Source organism: Plectropomus leopardus, chromosome 11 (genome assembly GCF_008729295.1).
Source record: "Plectropomus leopardus isolate mb chromosome 11, YSFRI_Pleo_2.0, whole genome shotgun sequence".
NCBI lineage: Eukaryota > Metazoa > Chordata > Actinopteri > Perciformes > Serranidae > Plectropomus > Plectropomus leopardus.
The window spans coordinates 22132120-22151162 of NC_056473.1; the positions used below are offsets into that span (position 1 = coordinate 22132120).

The 19043-nt window shown below is 42.7% G+C and overlaps 1 protein-coding gene across 3 annotated transcripts in view; it reads right to left on the minus strand.

The window, feature by feature from the left end:
* mob2a (MOB kinase activator 2a) overlaps window positions 1-19043 on the minus strand; it is a 71508-nt gene that overhangs the window by 31011 nt on the left and 21454 nt on the right. Inside the window, exon 1 of one of the 3 annotated variants that reach the window (XM_042495655.1) lies at window positions 8938-9117. The exons of 1 other annotated variant lie outside the window; for it this stretch is intronic. In XM_042495655.1, coding sequence (XP_042351589.1) covers window positions 8938-8975 — 38 coding nt within the window. In that variant the 5' untranslated portion in view covers window positions 8976-9117. Of the gene's footprint in view, window positions 1-5087; window positions 5458-8937; window positions 9118-19043 lie in introns of those variants that run through there. One more of the 3 variants, XM_042495654.1, reaches the window with a different exon arrangement.

The window sequence follows — 19043 nt, forward strand, 5'->3', positions numbered from 1 at the left end:
TGCCAAAGGCACTGCAGCACAGAGGCAATTACACAGCTATGCAGGGAAGTGTGTGTGTGTGTGTGTGTGTGTTTTAGTTTGAAACAAAGAGCGAATAAGGAAGGTGTTACCTACTCACCACCACCTTCTCCGTTCAATTAGGCTGCACCACCCCTCCCTCTCCCTCTCACTTGGTATAAACACGACAAACAGGAAGTGAGGCGCCCAGCTACTTCCTGTCTCCCTTTCAAATGGGCCTCCCATTCCCAGAGGCAGCACTGTGAAACTGTGGGCTGCTGCTGCAACAACTGCTACATCCAACTTCCCTGCTACCTTTACAGCACATACAAAACTCCTCCAGGCCCGTTGTTTTGATACAGAATTCTGTCTAAACCTTTTCCGGCCACCTGACCAACCTTCAAACTGAGCCAAGCACAATGAAGCCATTCTCCACTTGCCAATTAAGCCACCGAGCAGCTGTGAGTTTTTCCATGCGTACAGGGCACCTGCTGACTCACAAAAGACAACTTTTACTCTGCTGATCAGCACTGATTAGGTGTCCTAAACATCTATTACGGCTCACTTTTCTGAATATGTTTACCTTAATTAAGTTGTTTTAGGAGCTGCAAAGACGTCCAGTGCTTTTGTATTATAGCATGTGCGGGGCTGCGTATGCGTGCATGCTGACTGTGTGGATCTAAATGTGGAGGTAAGGTTAGTGCAAGGCCATCTCTTTCTCCATCTCCTGAGCCAGCAGGACTAGACTGCTCCTGAAAACACACGTGCACACACACACACACACACACACACACAGTCTGTGTTATGTAACTGGCCCCGTGTGTGAGGTCTGCCCTCCGCAGTGACTGGAGGGCAGGTGAAAGTAGAGAAGGACAGTCAAGACAAGACTGACAAACCTTGTATACTGTATGTCACTGACCAGCAGCTAGTGTCCTGACAGGATCAAGTGAATGAGACACCTTGGGCAGGGTTTATCTGTTCCTTATAATTACTGAATAAGTCATTCAGGGCATTTTCATGTCGGAACTATTGATTTGTACCATGCACAAGTACGAAGTGGACTCGGGCACGGATCGGCATACTGTGCCTGAGCAAAGTAGTGTTCACACTAATCAAATTAACCACACTTTGGGGTAAACTGTACTGGAATCTGGACCTGAGTCCCTGATGTGAAAGCCTCCTCAAGCTCCCAGATCTAGGGTAACTAGGGGAGGAAATCCAAAAACAAAGATCCACACCAGAGAGGTTATTAACAGATCTAAACTGTACTGACGCAAGTTCTGACGTGTGCACATCCGAGTGCAGCCATTAGCTTAATGATGAGTAATAGGGAGTGTCTATTATATCAGTGCAGCAAGTACCACTGAATCCTGCTGGTTGATTTTTGGACTGCATGCCCCATTTGTTTAGGTGCAGTTTGGGTGGTATAATGTTTGATTATAATACCAGCAAGTTGGGTTACAAGAGAAACAAAGCAGAATCAAAATTTAGCAGAACAATACTTTTCAAAGAGTTCTTTTCAAGAAATTGATTTTCAACCGACCATCAAACTTTCTTTTAAAAATGAAAGGATTTATGTTGCTGTTCAGTTAAACATCTTGCCAGAATAACAAAACAGCTTGATTATATAGTGCAACAGCCACAGGAAATGATGGCGTCCAATTCCTCCAGGCTAAGTTTTTAACTGAAAATGATTTAGCTAGCTTAAGCAGCCCAACTTTCCTCAAAGACTGGAGCATTTTAAGCTTCAATTCAGCCCCATCTGAGTGACTGTCAGGCACGCGAGGAAGGAGTCTGCTGGGCTGAAGGGAGCGAGAGTGGGGTTTGTTGGTGGAGAATAGTGTCCTTGTTGAGCTGCACGCCTCAGCTCTGTGGAGACAGCCAGGCCTGCCAAAGATAGCCTAACGAGAGACACATGGAAAACAGTATGGCCTGCTCTGCTAATAAAACACACACAGTAGGATGATACACTCAGAACTATTGTTCCACACCACCACACATCATGAAGTTTACCAGCTGATGCACTAAGAGCAAATACACACACACACACACACACACACGCACGCTTCTGTCATGTGATGGAGTCTCCAGGTCTAAATGTGCCTGCTCTCCAGCAACACATCAACAGCAATACATACGGGTACAGAAACATTAAACCTCATAACGGAGGGGAACATTGGATTTTCTCATTCATACTGCAATTGTGCATGGAGAAATGATGGCCACAGCTTTTGACGTTATTTTTTGTGTGTGTGTGTGTGTGTGTGTGTGCGCGTGTTGGGTAGAAAATGGACTAATGATGAATAAGAACTTGACCCAGGATTCAACTCAAACTGTGGTTGTTGCCTCGGGACTGTTGTGTTGGAGGAGGCCCTGGAAAATTGATCCAGCAAAGTTGCTGTTGTGTGTGAGAACACATTCACATGTGACAATCTACATAGATAGAGATTACAACCTGGGTACTTTGTGTGTGTTTTCTTGTACCCCTTTTCCATCAAAATTAGTGCATGTATGCACTATTATTTAATGTTTGTTTTATTTAAGAAATGCGATAGGATGCTTTCCTATTGCCATTAGACCATGAAATTGCTCGACAACAGACGAGTATGCCTTTCTGTTGTTTTTTTTTCCCTATGTGTCACATTCAATGTCACTGATCAGCTGGAAAAACAGGTTAGTAAACAATAGAAAGCAGCATGGAGGCCAGTGAAAATGTTATGTTGGTTACTCCATTTTTATATCTCTTACTTATTTAGTCTCTCTCTCATACTCTGTGCCAACTAGATCTTTAATAATACTGAGAGTTCTGTTTGAATGGAGACAGGCGGTATTATTTGCCAGCCTGTCATTGCATCGCACTGGCAAAGGGGCTTTTAGCACGCCCACCACGATGTCATACTTCCTTCCCACCTATAACGTTTTTATAGTCATCAATTAGTTACTGGAAGAATACATGTTTTTCTCAGTCTCTATAAAGAAAGACTGACACTTAAATCCCAACCAGACTGGTTAATCTGTCAACAGACAGAGATTAAAACAATGTCACAACCCTGAACACATGTTAGACAATACCATCACCACTTCTATTGCCAAAGAGACTCTTCAAGTTAACCCTGTAACAACATATGAAACAAATGAGATATGACGTGTCACTTATTTGTTAGCTGTTCCTCCTGAATTAAGTGTTTATGCTAAGCTAAAATAAACTAACTGGCAGCTGACTCCCTCTTCATTCACTCATTAGTGTGGCACTGATTGATTGTATGACTTTTCATTTAAATCTCAGCAAAAAAGCATACTTTCAAAATGTCTAACATTTCCTTTAAACAGGTGCTCAGATAATGTCATTTGATGTGTTAATATGCGTATGATGAGAAAAATGCTTCTAACAATCTTCATTTATTTATGATAGTATTGTAGGCTGAATTTGTTGACTAAATTTCTTAATCTGAATCCTGCTTAAATTCAACGGACATAAAACACTTTATTCCTGACTGTGCAAAAGAAACATACAAATAGGCTGCTAAATAAAGGCCAATTCCATTTTATTTTATTTCACGTCACACAATGACAGACTGTTCAATTGCTTCAATCTGAACAGGATGACCAACATTAGAGTTGACGCCGTTTGACTGAGTGCTGGCAGGCACTTTCTACTCCACACAATGCTACTGTTGAAAGCTGAGACACCGGAGCCCAGGGGACAGAGGGCTGGCCCGGCCCGAGGTCAACGAGGACCTGTTTGGATGGGTGTGCCTGCAAAAACACACATCAATCAAGCCATATAACATCACTGCTACGCCGCCTGATTGGCTGACGGAGGCGCCAGGGGAGAGGAAATGCTAAAAATAGATGTGACGGCACATTTTGACTTAATGAGCCCATGAAACTTCAACGCACTCTCCAGGTCCCACCCCTGCCCCAATCACAACTGGGGGAGAAAGGAGTATAAGTACTCCTGGCACAAGCATCTGCCTTCACAAGGCTTCTGTGTGTATCTCACTGAGAACTACCATAAATAACACATGTGCGGCCTCGCAGATACATGACAGACACACACAGATACACATAAATGGCAGGCCGTTATTCATGTTAAGAGCAGCAGTGAAGTGTAAACAAAGTTCTGATTCACAGCAAGGCCTAATCTAATCCAGCTGTGCTGTGTGTGTCTGTGCTAAAGCTACAATTTTACCCTCACCATCAAAATGCTCCTTAGAGAGGTTATTTTTAGACTTTATACAGCAGTTAAGGCAGGCTCAGGCTGGCTAACCCCACAACCACAAGAGAGGGGAACCAGATCCTTTCTGCTCTGACTGCCAGAGAGCCGAACCTAAATCATCAAGCCTTTCTCTCAAACACAACGTCCAGCTATACGAGTGCATGGGCTCTCTAGCACATGACAGTTGCTGCAGGTAGGGATCAAAACGGAGGGTAAATTCAGGTAGTAATAACCAGAGAAAAAGAGCAAAGTCTGTTCAGTCAATGCTCTGCAAACAACAAAAACAGAAAAAAAAGAACAAGCACCTCCCTGCCCCCTTGCAAGGGAACACTGTGTCCAAACAAACAGTGCTGCACAGCCAAAGGGGCACACAGGAGGATGAGCGGAAAAGTTGGGCAAGCCTGACTGACTAGCTGACTTACGGCTGCATGCCATTTCACTTCAACTAGCCTTAACCTTCCCTCCTCGCAAACCCTGTAACCAGCAGTGTAACACACCTCCCCTTCAGCCAGCTATAGGAGGATGGCTGTGTGCCATCGCTGTCCCTCTGTCCTCAACTCCCTCCCTCCTCCTCCCCTCCCACAAGTCAAACTCCCCTTGTGTCTGACTACAGCAGAATCTCTGCCTGCTAAAGCAGCACTGTCCTCAAATGTCTCCTACAAAACCGCAGCAGCAGAGTGAATGAGAAGGAGACAAGAGGGGGGTGGGGGGGGGGGGTCAGATGGAGACATTAATCAAGGTCTGACAATGTAAGCTGAAGGATTCTTAAAAGCAAAGTATGATGTAAACAACAATAATGCTCAACAAAAGTAAAGGGGAAGGAAAGGTCAAGAGAGGAAACAAAAAGAGGAATAGTGACTTGGTTAACTACCGATAGAAGAAGCAGTCGCAGCACACCAGAACCCCCATCCAGTCGGCGGAGAAGCAGCAAGAGCCGGGGTGACGAGGCTCCAACCCACAGCGCCCTTCCTCCCTTTCACCTCCTCCGTCTCCTCGCTTGCAAACTCGGCTACAGGTGCAGCAGCTCCGGCATAGCACCTTGTGTGATCGTACAGCTACTGGAACGGCCTCTGACTTGAACGCAGGTCACGCAAGACGGACGGGTGGACGGACGCACGCAGGTAGATCAGGGAGTCAGCCAAGCAAACACGCAGAAATAAACTTTCAAAACAAAAACATGATTCACAAATCCAGACACACTTCTCTGAGCATGTTTCTCTTTCTCTCTCCCTTCCAACTACTGCAACTGCCTGACTCACTTTCACACTCTTGCACTCTCTCTCCCTCCCTCTCTCTCTCTCTCTCTCTCTCTCTCTCGCTCTCTCCCTTTCTCTCTCTCTTTCTCTCTCGTTCGCTTGCTGGCTCCCACTTGAAAGGCGGGAAGATTAGCTTGGCAAACAGAGTCCCATAAACAAACTGCTGACTGCTGGGCAGCACAGGGTGGACTGCAGGAGGGAGAGAGAGAGAGAGATGGACAGAGAGACAGAGAGGGTGGGAGACAGCAATCTCAGCCATCTGTATACATCCTAAACAAGGGCTAAACATCCTATCTCCACCCATCGCTCACACAGACGAAAACACGCGCTCCGTTTGCTCAATCTGCGTCAAATCCTGTCAAACCTCTCTGGGAAGTTAATCAGTGCAGCAAGTTGACAGCCTTCATGCTTTTCCACACAAACTGATATGTAACCAAATTCTAACAGCAGATGGCTAATTGTCAACTCTTGAGTCAACACTCAGGAGGAACTGCACACGTAAACACACATGCAGCGTGGGGTGTGCACATATATAATAACCGTGAGTCTTCATTCACACAAATGATGCAGAGGTATGGGATGGGAGGGGCTAGTGCAGAGACAAGCCCCCAGGAAGCAAGCCAATCACTGCAGAGTACTCGTGTTATGGTGTGGGCAAATAAGGTGAAGGACAAAGGATGAATCGTGGGCCTTGTTACATCTCTCTCCACTTTTCCCTGCATCATTCAACAAAAGCAACCACTTTCTCTTGCCCCCTGGTTTATGCTTCTTTACACATCAAAAGAAACACATGGACGCTTTAAAAAACGACTGCAGTGGTCAGGTGTGTGTGGTGCTGTAATCGAAGGCTGCAGTCAGACACAGGATTAGCCGACCGTGACGAAGGCAGCCGACACCGCTGAACACTGACGCTCAATGTCAAACAGGCCGACTCCGCTCTGTTCAGAGGAAACAAATCACTGCAGCTTGCCGAGGAAAAAGACAGAGAAAACAGAGGCTGAGACGACAGTCCCCTTCAGAAGATGGCAGTTGTGTAGCGACCACAGGGGGACGATTCTGTTCCTATTCTGTCACAGACTTATCAAAGGGCTCCTGAACAGTCAGATGGATTCAACAGTAGCCAGGGCTGGTGGATATTTTCACCTAACGCCGCCATACACAACTTCAGACAACACTGCAGGACAGCACTGTCCGCCCTCCCTCTGCTTCTCCTCTCTGCTCCTGTTCTTTTTGAGATAAAAGATGACAAAGACGGACTGCAGCAGCCAGCTGAAGCACTTCTACATCTCATGACGTCATCCCTCCTCCAACACCTCCTCCTCCTCCTCCTCTTCCTTCTCTCTGGAGGACTGTCACCAGGAGCTGCAGCTAACAGGCCTCCTCTTTCACTGTTTAATTACCTCATCCCTCTCACCTGCACACACACACGAGAATGCACACCATCTCTCACACAATGGAGGGGGGGGGGGGCAGCACACTGTTCTTTCACAGACTTCCTGAGTGAAAACAGAAAAGGGGATAGAGGGAGGAGGGGTATAAAGCGATAACATCGTTCTCACATTTTGGGCTGTGTGATGAAGTGGGTGTTTGGCACTCATTAGTTCCCTTTGTGTTTCAGTACCTAAAAGTCAGGATGTGGGTTTTGTATGTGTGTGTCAAGAACAGCGGAAGGCCAAATGCCATGTTACAAGGCCAACGGGAAAAGGAGTGCCAGAGGGAAACTTTGAGAAGTGAAACTGCCATTGAATTAACTGTCACTTTCAACAATATGAGCGAGTTCGTGTGGGTCGCCTGGTGTGTTTGTGTGTGTACTTCCTCAAACTTTCGGTCCTTATCATAAAATCCAGACAAACATTAAAGCAAGACGTCTGACTTGTTTGGCACATCATGGTAGACAAAGAAAGATTTTTTTCTCATAAACTTGTGACTTGGAGAGATAACACAATGAGGAAAGAGAGACCGAACCACTGGGCAGGGAAAGACCCAACTCGTGATCGGGTTTAGTAACGCCAGGATATGAATAGAGGCCGTAGCAATCATGTCAAGGGAAAGTGGGTTAGGGGAAAAGAGGCAGACACACACAGCGCACATCATTCACACTGCTACACGCAAACACATACAAAGTTGCTAGGTGATGGCATAGTATGAGGGGGGCATTTCTGTGGAGGGGAAGGAGAGAGAAAGATTAAGAGGAAGGGAGATGGGAGAGATCATTTTGCTCTTTTCCATAATGGAAGAGAGGAAACAAAAGAGGGAGCCCAACCCCTTAAAGCAAGACAGACAGGTTTCTCCCGATCCAACCTCACAGACTGGACTACACGTGGGCGCCACAATGAAATCAGGAGACCCTCGAGAGGAACTGACATGATATCAATGTCTGATTAGCCATGATCAAGTCTGAAGAAAGATTTTTTCTTGCAGCCTGTCTTCAAAACTGAAAGAAACGTGGCATAATATTTTATGTTTGCAATTATAAATAACTGCAACTTAAAGTTTCACAGTGATTTCCCAGTAGATTAGATTACTGCAACAATCTGTTTGTAGGCCTTTCAAAACAAGCTGTTCAGCAATTTAAACTCATGCAGAATGCCACTGCTAGGGTCCTGGCAAAAACTACAAAATAAGACCAAATTACTCAACGTCTAAAACCTTTACACTGGCTTGTCTATAAATCACTCTGTGGCTCAGCGGCCAAACATATCTCTGACATGATTTTGACATATGAACCTTCTAGGACCCTCAGGACATCTGGGGCTGGTTTAGTGACTATCCAAAGAGTTCGAACTAAACATGGTGAAGCAGCGTTTTGTTATCATGAAGCACAAACCTGGAAAAAAATCCCAGATGATGTTAGACAAGCCCCAACTCTGACCATTTTTAAGTCAAAGCTAAAAACTGTCCTCTTTGTAGTCACTGCTAATGAAGTAATATTTTTAAACTTCATTTAAATCATTTTAAATGATCTTTTAATCTTTACACCTCTTGTCTGCACTTTTGCTACTTTTAATGGTGATTTTAAATAATTTAGTACCTTTTATATATTTTCTCTTTACTCCTTTATTTTAAGTCTCTATCCTTTAATGTTTTACATTTTATTGTTCTGGGGTGCGCTTTGAATTGCCCTGTTGTATGAAATGTGCTATATCAATAAAGCTGCCTTGCCTTGATTTTTCTCCTCTGGTGCCTCAAAAGATCTTAATATAGATCACATTAAAAAAAAAAAAACCTCGATGGTAATATTGCAGCTTATTTGTATGCAGAACTGCAATAAAGAAGTCTACTTTAGCATTATAGCAGAGATACCATAGAACATACCACAAAATGCAATAAAGAGACAATAAAGTCACCATAAGCCACAGAGAAAGTGAACAGATTTATGAGCTAAGCATACAAGAAAACGTGCTGTCCCCCTCCCTCCTCCTCTCCACATGGATAACACATTATCAAGTTACCACAGCCTCTTACCTATTTAACGTATACGACCCGTTCCGTTTAAACCTCATCCTGGACGACAGGAAGCGGATAAAGAAATCCAGAATTGACGGTGTTTCAGCTTTTAGTCGCAACCCGAAAGAAACAAACCCCGCCGTGTGTGTCTCTTCCCTGCAGAACAAACAAACGCGGAACAACACCGGAGTTGCTTTTTGCAGTCCTCTCCCACTCCTCCAGCACCTTTCTGTCTATCCTTCCTGTCGTTTCTTCCCAGTCTCCCCTCCTCCTCCTCCTCCTCCTCCTCCTCCGGTTGTCCCTCTCGGTGTAGTTTCCGTGGGGCAGGGTTAACGACTCTTCACACTGCAGGCTTTTCCATTAAAACAATGAGAGCTCGTATCGGTGGTGCGCGTAAAATCTGCAAAATCTCGTGATATGAACGCGGAGTCTGGTTGAGGCTGGGTCGGCTTTGTGTCCACAGCCTCGCTGACGCAAACCTCCACGCTTTGACTCCCGAAAAAAAAAAAAAAAACTACATGAAACTTGAACCTTTTCTTTCAATATGTCCACATCTTCACCTACTCCTCCGGTTCGGGCTCAGCGACATACATCCAGCATCAAAATACAAACAAATATTAAAAAGACATTTACGAGCCGGCGACCACTTTATGAAAAATGTCTATCGATGCCAGCTTCCTTCTTCTCCCCATTCATGGTCCTGGGGAGGCTCTCATGTTTCACCAGCGTTTCCTATCTCAGGAGCTAAATATACACACATTTATGTTGCTCCATATGCTGAACACAAACCAGACTCCACCACGCCAACACAGCTCCTGTCAACGCCTGAAGGGTGAGACAGACTTAAGGCTAAGAATAGGGCTGAGGATCCATTAATGCCATTTAAATCCAAAGTAGCCCTTCCAAGTGTATGTGTGTGTCTGTCTAATGGACACACACACGTACTCACTGTACAATTCATGACAAGGGAAGCTGGTAAACATGCTCCAGGTGCAGAAGTGGGGCTTTTAATTGATAAATTATTAGCACAAGTCACTGGATAAAATTAAAATAGATTAGGGGTCCCGCATGTTTTCAGGGACAAAATGTCAAAATGTTTCGATTACTTAACAAGGACCCATAATAAGAATAATTTCTTCTTGCCCTGCATATATTTTTATACATATCAGATTCAAACTGTATTCAAACATAAAAGAAAATAAACAAATGTGGGGGTAAACAAAATGTACCACATGTTAACACCTATTTGAGTGTATTTGTGCTATGCTGGGGGTCATTTTGCATTTGTTTGGTCATTTTGTATCTTTGTGGTAATTTTGTATCTCTTTGTGGTAATACTGTAAATCTTTGGAGGGCTTTTTGCATTTATTTGTGGTTGTTCTGCAACTCTGTGGCCCTTTTGTATTTCTGGTAATTTTGTGTCTCTTGGGGTCATTTGGGGTCTCTTTGAGGGTTGTATTGCATCTCTGTGGTCATTTTAAGTCTCTTTGGGGTTATTCACAGACAATAGAAATTTCATTACACAACAAAATTCCATGACTTTTCCAGGCCTAGAAAATGTGGTTGTAAAATTCAATGACTTTTCCAGATATTCAATGACTGTGGAAATCCTGTATAAAAAGATAAAAAAAATAACTTTCTGGAGATTATACTTTTGATGATTGCAAATGATGGTTGTTTGCCTTGTAATGACGATGAAACTGGAGGTCTACCTTCTTCATCTGCCACAACACTGCACCAGTGAACTCTTGACCTCACACCGGTGCTGCTGTGAGGACAAAGACCAAGTGACCATTAACAATGAGCCATATTAACTGGCTGGCTGGTGAGTAATATCTGTGCTTTGCAGCATTTTCAGCATCCTCTCAAAACATGGTGAGTGCTGACAATAAAGTGAGCCTCAGGAATGTTGCAATGTGAAGGAAATGACCAGCTGGATGAAGCTCAAAGTGACTTTGAGCAGACACAGAGGTGACACTGGAATGACTTCACAATGATGGAGTTACCCGTGCCCTCGGGGAAGTGAGCTCACTGTCCCAGCTGGATTATCTGTACGCTACTGGGTTTACGTGTGTACAGTAGATACAGCTAAGGTGAGTCTAAGCTGTTGTTTTGTAAAGTTTGGATTTGTATAGTAAAAAGGTTGTATGTCTCTGCAAACCTGTCCAGTTGCTGTTACAATTTGCTTCACACACATCTTCCCCCCCAGCAGCACAGAAGAGTCAACAGGTTTCAAGGTGGACACCCAAAATTAGTTGGGCTGCAACTGACGATTATTTTGATAATCTATTAATTGGTCAATTATTTTCTTGAATAATCGATTAATCGGATTAAAAAACTAATAATAGAAATAATAAAATATTTTCACTTTGTACAAAAACAGATTTATCACTGACAACAGTGCAAAAGTGCAGTGCATAAACAGCAGTTGCTTGAACATTACTGAGCTGATAAAATAATATTAAATTATATATAACTACAAAATCGAATATGAAACAATTCAAAAATCAAATGTTGACAGCTTTTACAACATACCGTTACATTTCCTTTCTTTAAAACTGAACATATGTGGCTTTTTGTCGAGACTTACTCAGCGGTTAAGCTCTCCTCCTCCTCACTTTCACTTTCATGTTAGATGCTGCATCATAACCGCATAACCGTCACTTTTGCATATTTTGCAGCTAAAACACTTATTTGTTTTGCATAACGTGAAGTGCTCCAAAACCTTTGCCTCTGCCACGCCCCTTCAAAACACCGGCTTCTGCCGTCTGCATGTGACGTAAACAGTCCAGGGACACAGCGAGTGATGTAATAATCACAAGACACAACGAACTGATAATTTTATTCACTGCCAACACACTTAATAATTGATTATAATCGATTTTATCGCTTTATTATTGTTTTCAGTATCTGACCTCATGTTTCCCAATCAACTGACTTATGATGTTGAGTAATGGGCAGAAAAGTGTATTTAGGTAGCATGATGTCACAGTTGACCTTTGACCTCTTGGATATAAAAAGTCATCACTTCATCATTTTATCTTATTAGACATTTTTTTGAAATTTCGTCCTAATTAGATGAATTCTTGAGTTACAGCCAAAAACATGTTTTAAGAGGTCAAAGTGACCTTTACACCTTTGACATTCAAACACTGAATTCTAAAGTTCATTCTTGAGTCCAAGTGGACATTTGTGCCACATTTGAGGAAATCCCATCAGCTTGAACTTCGACTGCCAAATTCTAATAAGTTCATTCTTGAATCAAAGTGGATGTTTGTGTTAAATCCCATCAGGAGGCGTTTGAGATACTGCGTTCACGAGAATGGGATGGACAACACAAAAACATAATGCTTCAAGTTATAGCTAGGGCCACCACAAAGGCATAAAAAGTTGGTACGGAGACAGTGGGAGAGAGAGTGGGAATATGTTGAGCATAGGGCCAGACCACAAAGACTGAAAAATGGAAAAACCAGATGTGCTTCTCTTACAGCCAGCTGAGGCAGCTTTGGGAAGGCGAGGAGGACGTGCATTATGGGCCCCAGCATCGATTCAAATCCAGGATGTTTATGGTTACATGCAATATGCCTTAGCACTTGTCAAGACACACTTACTCATTTTTGTTACTTTTATGAATATATCTGGGAGTGACTTGGAGAAAAAAAAAAATAAAAGAATAATAGGAGCTATTTTCAGCTGAGAGCTTCAAAACTACTGTATATCAACAGAAAGACTAATTAAAAGACAAGTCATGGAGGCGGAAATATCCAGTTCAAAGAATCCTGAGCACCACGTCCACCAGAAGAAAATCTCTAAAAATAAAATTAAATGTCTCATTAACTTTTGTGTGCACATAGGTCTGGAGGGATTACAGTACAAAATGATGAATCCAGGCAAGCGGTACGTTAAAGAGCATTCAGGGTTATTCAGCATTACATCATGGGAGTGCAGTGCAGTGTGTGTGTGTGTGTGTGTGTGTGTGTGTTTCCTCCACTCCCACAAAAGCACTCAGGGTCGGTTTCAATGGCTCCAAGCTCGTTTATTACAATAAGAGCAGCCTGGCACTAGAACTGCTGATCAATCGCATCACTGCTGCTGCTGCTCAGTCAGTCACTGCAGAGTTACACAACAGCCACTGGAGGGAGGAGAGGAGGAGGAGGATGAGAGGAAGAAGGGTAACAGAAGATGAGAAGACTCTGGAGAGTATGGGACAGAGAAGGCTTGAAAAGAGAGGACGGTGGAGGGAACGGAGGGTAAATGCTGCAGAGCACAGAAACACAATTAGCTTAAGCTTTATTGATGCTGTTGAAAACAACACCCCCCCCCTTTCCTCCTCCTATTCAGTCTCAATCCAGTCCTTCTTCCTGCACTTATTCATTGCCTGCACCTTGATTTTATTGCTCCTTTTGCAGCCCCTTCATTAAGCTAATTTGAGCTTTCTTGCTTCTTTCGCAATCCTTATTTCTTTTCAAGCCTCTCTTCCACACATCCTCTCCCTCTTTTCTCCCCCTTTTCTGTCCTTCCAGCTCAACCCCTCCCACATTCATCTTACTGGTGCATGTTGTGTAATGAAGTGAACTTTACGTGCGTGTCATGCATACAAATGACATTAAGGGTGCAAGTCCATGTCTTCTCTTTTTCGACTAATGGGGGAGCTGCAGATTTTCTCTGAAGGTGTTGTTATCGTGGATAAAATAAACTACTCCCTGCTCCGCTCAGAGTGACAGAAGCTTCCAGAAAACAGACCCCGCTGGCTGCGGTGCAACTGTGGAATAGCCCTGGCCCCTCCACTCCTACACAGGCTTTCCAGGAATACATTGCACAGAGTCAAACTCTGGACCGCAGTGCACAAACACACAAATGGACACACTCTACTGTGGCTCCACAGCAACTTGAGTGCATGTGTGAGAGTAGAGTTTTAGGGACTGTGTCACTACATGCGCCAAGTTCCCCAGCACAGAGGTGATACTGACAGAAAACACACACACATACACACACACACCGCACGTCCCGCTGTAACGCCAAAAAAAAGATTAAACTTATGAAACTGCTGACATGTGTATTACGCAATTTAATGCACATAGGGTCTTGCTACCAAAGACTGCACTGTTTCTCTCACCCACACACCCTAAATATGTTTCAGCACACACAAACAAACACACACATACTGAGCACAGTTAGAGGTATATGTGAGCTGGTAACATGCCAAGGGGTGCAGAATGAAAGGGCCTATATATATGGCCAGGCTGGCTGACGCCAGGAGCCAGTCAGTCTGTTTGTGTGTCTGTCTTTCATATACAGCCTGTCCTATAGTGAGAGGACACCGCTAATAACTCACCTTTTATAGTTATCTCAGTGGGTCTGTCTCTGTCTATCCATTAAGTCAGCCTATAGTATTATTTTGAACGGACAGTAGTGTAAATGTCAATGTCATGACAGACAAACCCTCCTGGAGCATTTTGCCCGCTGGCCTTTCGGGGTGGGCCATATGCCTGTTAAACGATATCACAATATTTAATGGCATTTTTGCAATAACAATATTCTTGTTTTATATATTAACATAAAAAAGGGCCTACAGACACCACTGATTCCACTCTGCTCAAGTCACTTCCTATGTGTAACAGTGTGACATCATCATTTTAACAAGTTGAGTTGATTATCACAATATGAATTTTTCTTATTATAGTAAAAATCATACCGGTATTGTCGTAAATGAAATGATATGGCACACCCCTACTGGCAATGTTGGCAAACTATTTTTATTATTTAAAAAAAAATAACATTTCAAACACTATCAGACTATCAAACTGAAAATACCAAAATACATAGAACAAAAAAATCGAACTTTCCTATTACAAGGAGTGTTTGATGTGATCTTCACATCTGATAGATGCTGCTGAGTTTGTGTTTGTATCTTGGATGTTTCCATTCACATCCACTCGAGCAGCAGAGCAATGCCAACACACTTCTTTCATCTTATACACAACTCTCTGTCACCGCTGCTGTTGAAGCTGACCGGGACACGCAGACAGTCTTTCAGCTTCACCATTTCGTTTGAGCTTGCCACAGTGTGACTGACTCGAATGCAAATCAGCTTTTTGAGCTAACTGCTAGGGCTGAGCCCAGTACTCAAATGAAACGAGTATCCATGATTACAAGTATCGCCTGATGAAAAATTGTCAATATTCATACTCATGATGATGGAAAATCGTCATTTGGGTAGCTGGGTTCAATTTCTTACTCAATTCTGAGGTTTTCATCAACCCAATATTAGTTAAAGAATAAAAACCTGGTTAGGCTCCACCCATTCATGGTTTAAGTCCACCTGAATTCAATTCAAACCCCGCCCATCCCAAGTACAGATACAGATAATTTAATAGGCTGAACAAATACAGATAATGGTGTACTTGAGCATCTCTGCAAACTGCATTATGGACTGCATTTATCGCACTTTTCTAGTCTAAGTGACCACTCAACAGACTTCACAACAAAAGCTCCATTCATACATTCAAAACTCATACACTGGTCGTCAAGGCTACCATAAAAGGTGCCACCTGCTCAGAGGTTAAAAGGGAATCAGAGCCCTCAGTACCTTGCCCAAGGACACTTGGGCATGTAGACTGCAAGGGCCAGGGATTAACCTGGCGACCTTTCGACTGCTCTACCTGCTGAGCCAGTCACTCCAAAATGGCGGCTAAGGAGGGTCTTCAGAGGTAACTCTAACCTCAGCATGTGTAACTATCTGCATACAGCTAAAAGTTTCCAGGAGCAACTCACAAATATGAACTTTGGTTCTGCATTACATGCATTAATCTGAATACCACGTATATTATGTGTACAGCTGCATGCGCCAGACCCCGACCCCTGTACACTGATGGTTCAGCTCAAATACAAAAAATTTTACCACCCTACTGTATAAAAACCCCGGGAATTAGAACTAAAATCTGGAAATCTGTTAGCATTTCAGCACCTCCAGTTCCCTCGTCTCAAAGTCAATGGGTTTTTTTTAATTGGGTGTTTGGTAAGAGGCCTGAAATAAGGTCCGAGGACTGACTGAGGTGGACCCCAGTCATGAACTTTGAAGCTTTTCTGTGTCTTAAAAAAGGTGAGAGCTAACAAGTGGCTAAATGAGACTTCAGTACATCGTCAAGCCGCACTGAACACGGCTTTACAGCCTCATAGTGGTGGCAACGCAACTGTTTCTCTTCTCTGTCTGACCATCTTTCGCTACAAGCTAAGGTAGCTTCCAATAATACCGTCTGATACTGGTCTCTCAGTATAGAGATACTCATTAGAGCTGAGTGTGAAATAACAGGCAAAATGACAGTGATGTTGACATTTTCTCAAATGTCTCATGGATGCCCCCAAAGGTAAATGTTATGTCTGGGTGTTTCTGGGCTCTGCACCCAATCAGTGTTATCTTTCTATATCTAGACAGCTTTGGTTTCAATTCAAATTCCAGGAAATGAAATGCAACCTTACCCATGAACCTATCACTGCTCAGGCATTTTGAGAATGTAAAGCTCAGCACCAGCTTTGGAAAACCATCTAGCCCAATTTGCAAAACACTTTTTATGGCTATTTTGTAACTATGACAATCTCATGAAGACACTAAGATCATGCGCATCATAAAAGGTTTCATCACAATGGGTTAGTTGATCAACAGAAAATGAATCAGCAACTATTTTGATCATCATTTAAGCCTTTTTTTTTAAAAGCAAAATTCCCACAATGCCCTTCTGTATGGCTCTATAATGGGAATATTTGTGGGTGCTTTTCTGATAGTAAACTGAGTATCTCTGTGTTTTGGACTGTCAGACAGTTAAAGAGTGACATATGAAGATGAAGCAATGTTTAATTGAAAAATAATAATTGCAACAATCACTAATGAAAATAGTCCTTGTATTTATTTATTTTTTTCCCAGAATTTGCATTTAAGGATCCTAGAGGGAGTTTACATTCCACTTTTAAGAAACTGAAACACATTTTATATTTATATTAGTGTACTTTTAATAAAACATATTTAGGTTTGTTGATCAGAAAAATAATTAAATTGTTCAGCACTTCCACACTATCATTACATTTCTGGCAGTGTGAAGAAGACTTTGAAACACAACTCTAGACCTTCATGTGTGAACATTTCCACCTAAATTTGTCTGTTTTTGTGTGCAATATGCATAAAGAATAAAATATAACCACATATAAAACCTTAAAAAGATAAAATTATTCATTGTTTAAACTGTTCCTAGGTCTGCACATACATCCTGTGACAATGAAGTCATAATGGACATTGCCAAGTGAAGCACTGATATGAGGAGTTACTGACAATGGTAGAACTATGATGCCACCTACTGTTAACTAGCAATAACGTACCGCTCAATATCAGACTCAAACCTCCACTTTCTCATTCTGTCTCTCTCTCTCTCTGTCTGGGGCTGCTGTGCTAAGTGAGTCGAGCTGGGCCTGAGGGACAGTGATGAGAGAAAGGCAGCAGGCAGAGGTGTGGGCCGTCACTGATGTCCTGTTGACTGGTATGCAGTCTGGTAGTGCTGGCATGTGAATAAAGGCTTTGCACTAGTGATGGAAGGGAGGAGGTGAGGATGGAAGATAAAATAAAAAGAAAATGAAAAAGACAAAGGAAGGAAAGCAGCGCTGATGCCTCAGTGACGTCTGGTATTGCTGGTATGTGAAAAATATTGAGGGCATGCAATGAATGGAGGGAGAGGAGAAGCAAGGCAGACCAGGGCGAGCTGTTGAGCACCCAAATAGGATCCTTTGTGGCGAAACCATTTAAAAGCTTCTGGGCTTTTTACTCAAAGTATACCTTTAGTGAAGAAAAATAAACCACTGAAAAAGGTTTCACATGGGTGGAAAACCTCAAAAACTTGAAGTAATACTTCACTCGCAAAATAATAATTTGTATTTCAATGTACTCACCATGTGTTACCTTTAATTTGAGGTGAAAACTTGTTTTTTCCGCATGCCTCCACGACAAATGGAGAACCCCAAAAAGGCAATGATTCTTCAAGAATTGAAATAATTGGGGTCTGCATGTAACAACAGCTAAACGACATCAAAACATCTGTTACAAAACTTTCAAACAACAAAAGTCCAAGTTTCAATCCAAACGCGGACCCTGATTATTTCCATTTATGAAGAATGTTTGCCTTTTTCAAGTTCTCTGTTCACCGCGGCAATATGCAAGTGAAACAAAGCTTTCCTCACAAATTCAACATGGGGTAAGTTACTGATATACAATTAGTCATTTTGTCAGCACAGTAATCCTTTAAGATGGACATGGAAGACCACGGAATGACTGCAGCATGTAACCACAGACAAACTGTGATTTGAATATCCAAACTACTCCCTAAACTTCACCTGAAACAAATACTCAAAATAATAACAATAACAATAATAATATTAATAACAATAATCATAAGAGAGTGCCTCAGCACAGAGAAGAAAAGAACTATTGATCCCTGTGTCTGCCTCTGGCTGGTGGTGGACTGGTATTGCTGGTTTAATACTGCAGCCGCTTGATACGGTCATGTGATACTGGACTGGAAAGAGCCGACAGAGCCCGGTGCACACTGGGAAGGCCTGCAAGCCATGATTATGCAACAACAAGATCTGATTTCATGCTCACTGGATCTCTCTCACTCTCTCATTCGTCCTCTTTTTTTATGAACTTCTTTTATTTTTATCTACATTTCTCTTCACACCACCGCTGACTGTCTGCTGCATCTCTTTTCCTTTTGTATTGTTTCCCGTTTCACAGAGGTAACCTTTTTTTGCCCCACAGCATGTCCCTGACTCTGGACAAGTCATGTGAACTGGATATGTGCTGCCCTCTTGTGGTCAAAAATATATAACATCCAAATTCTGTTCACAGCAATTTATCAACTCTTCCTTAGGTCAAGCTAGAGTTGCAACGCACAGATAACCGTATAAAACAAAGAAGAATGACAGGTCCAGAGCTGTGGCTTATTTACTGTCAAGGTGATCATATTACCAGCCAAGACACAGATGAAAGAGTGAACAAGAGAGCCTGGAAAGGTGGTCAAACCAGATCAGCTACAGTATGGATGTTAAAGCAGCCACATGTTAACTAACCACAGAGAGACTGA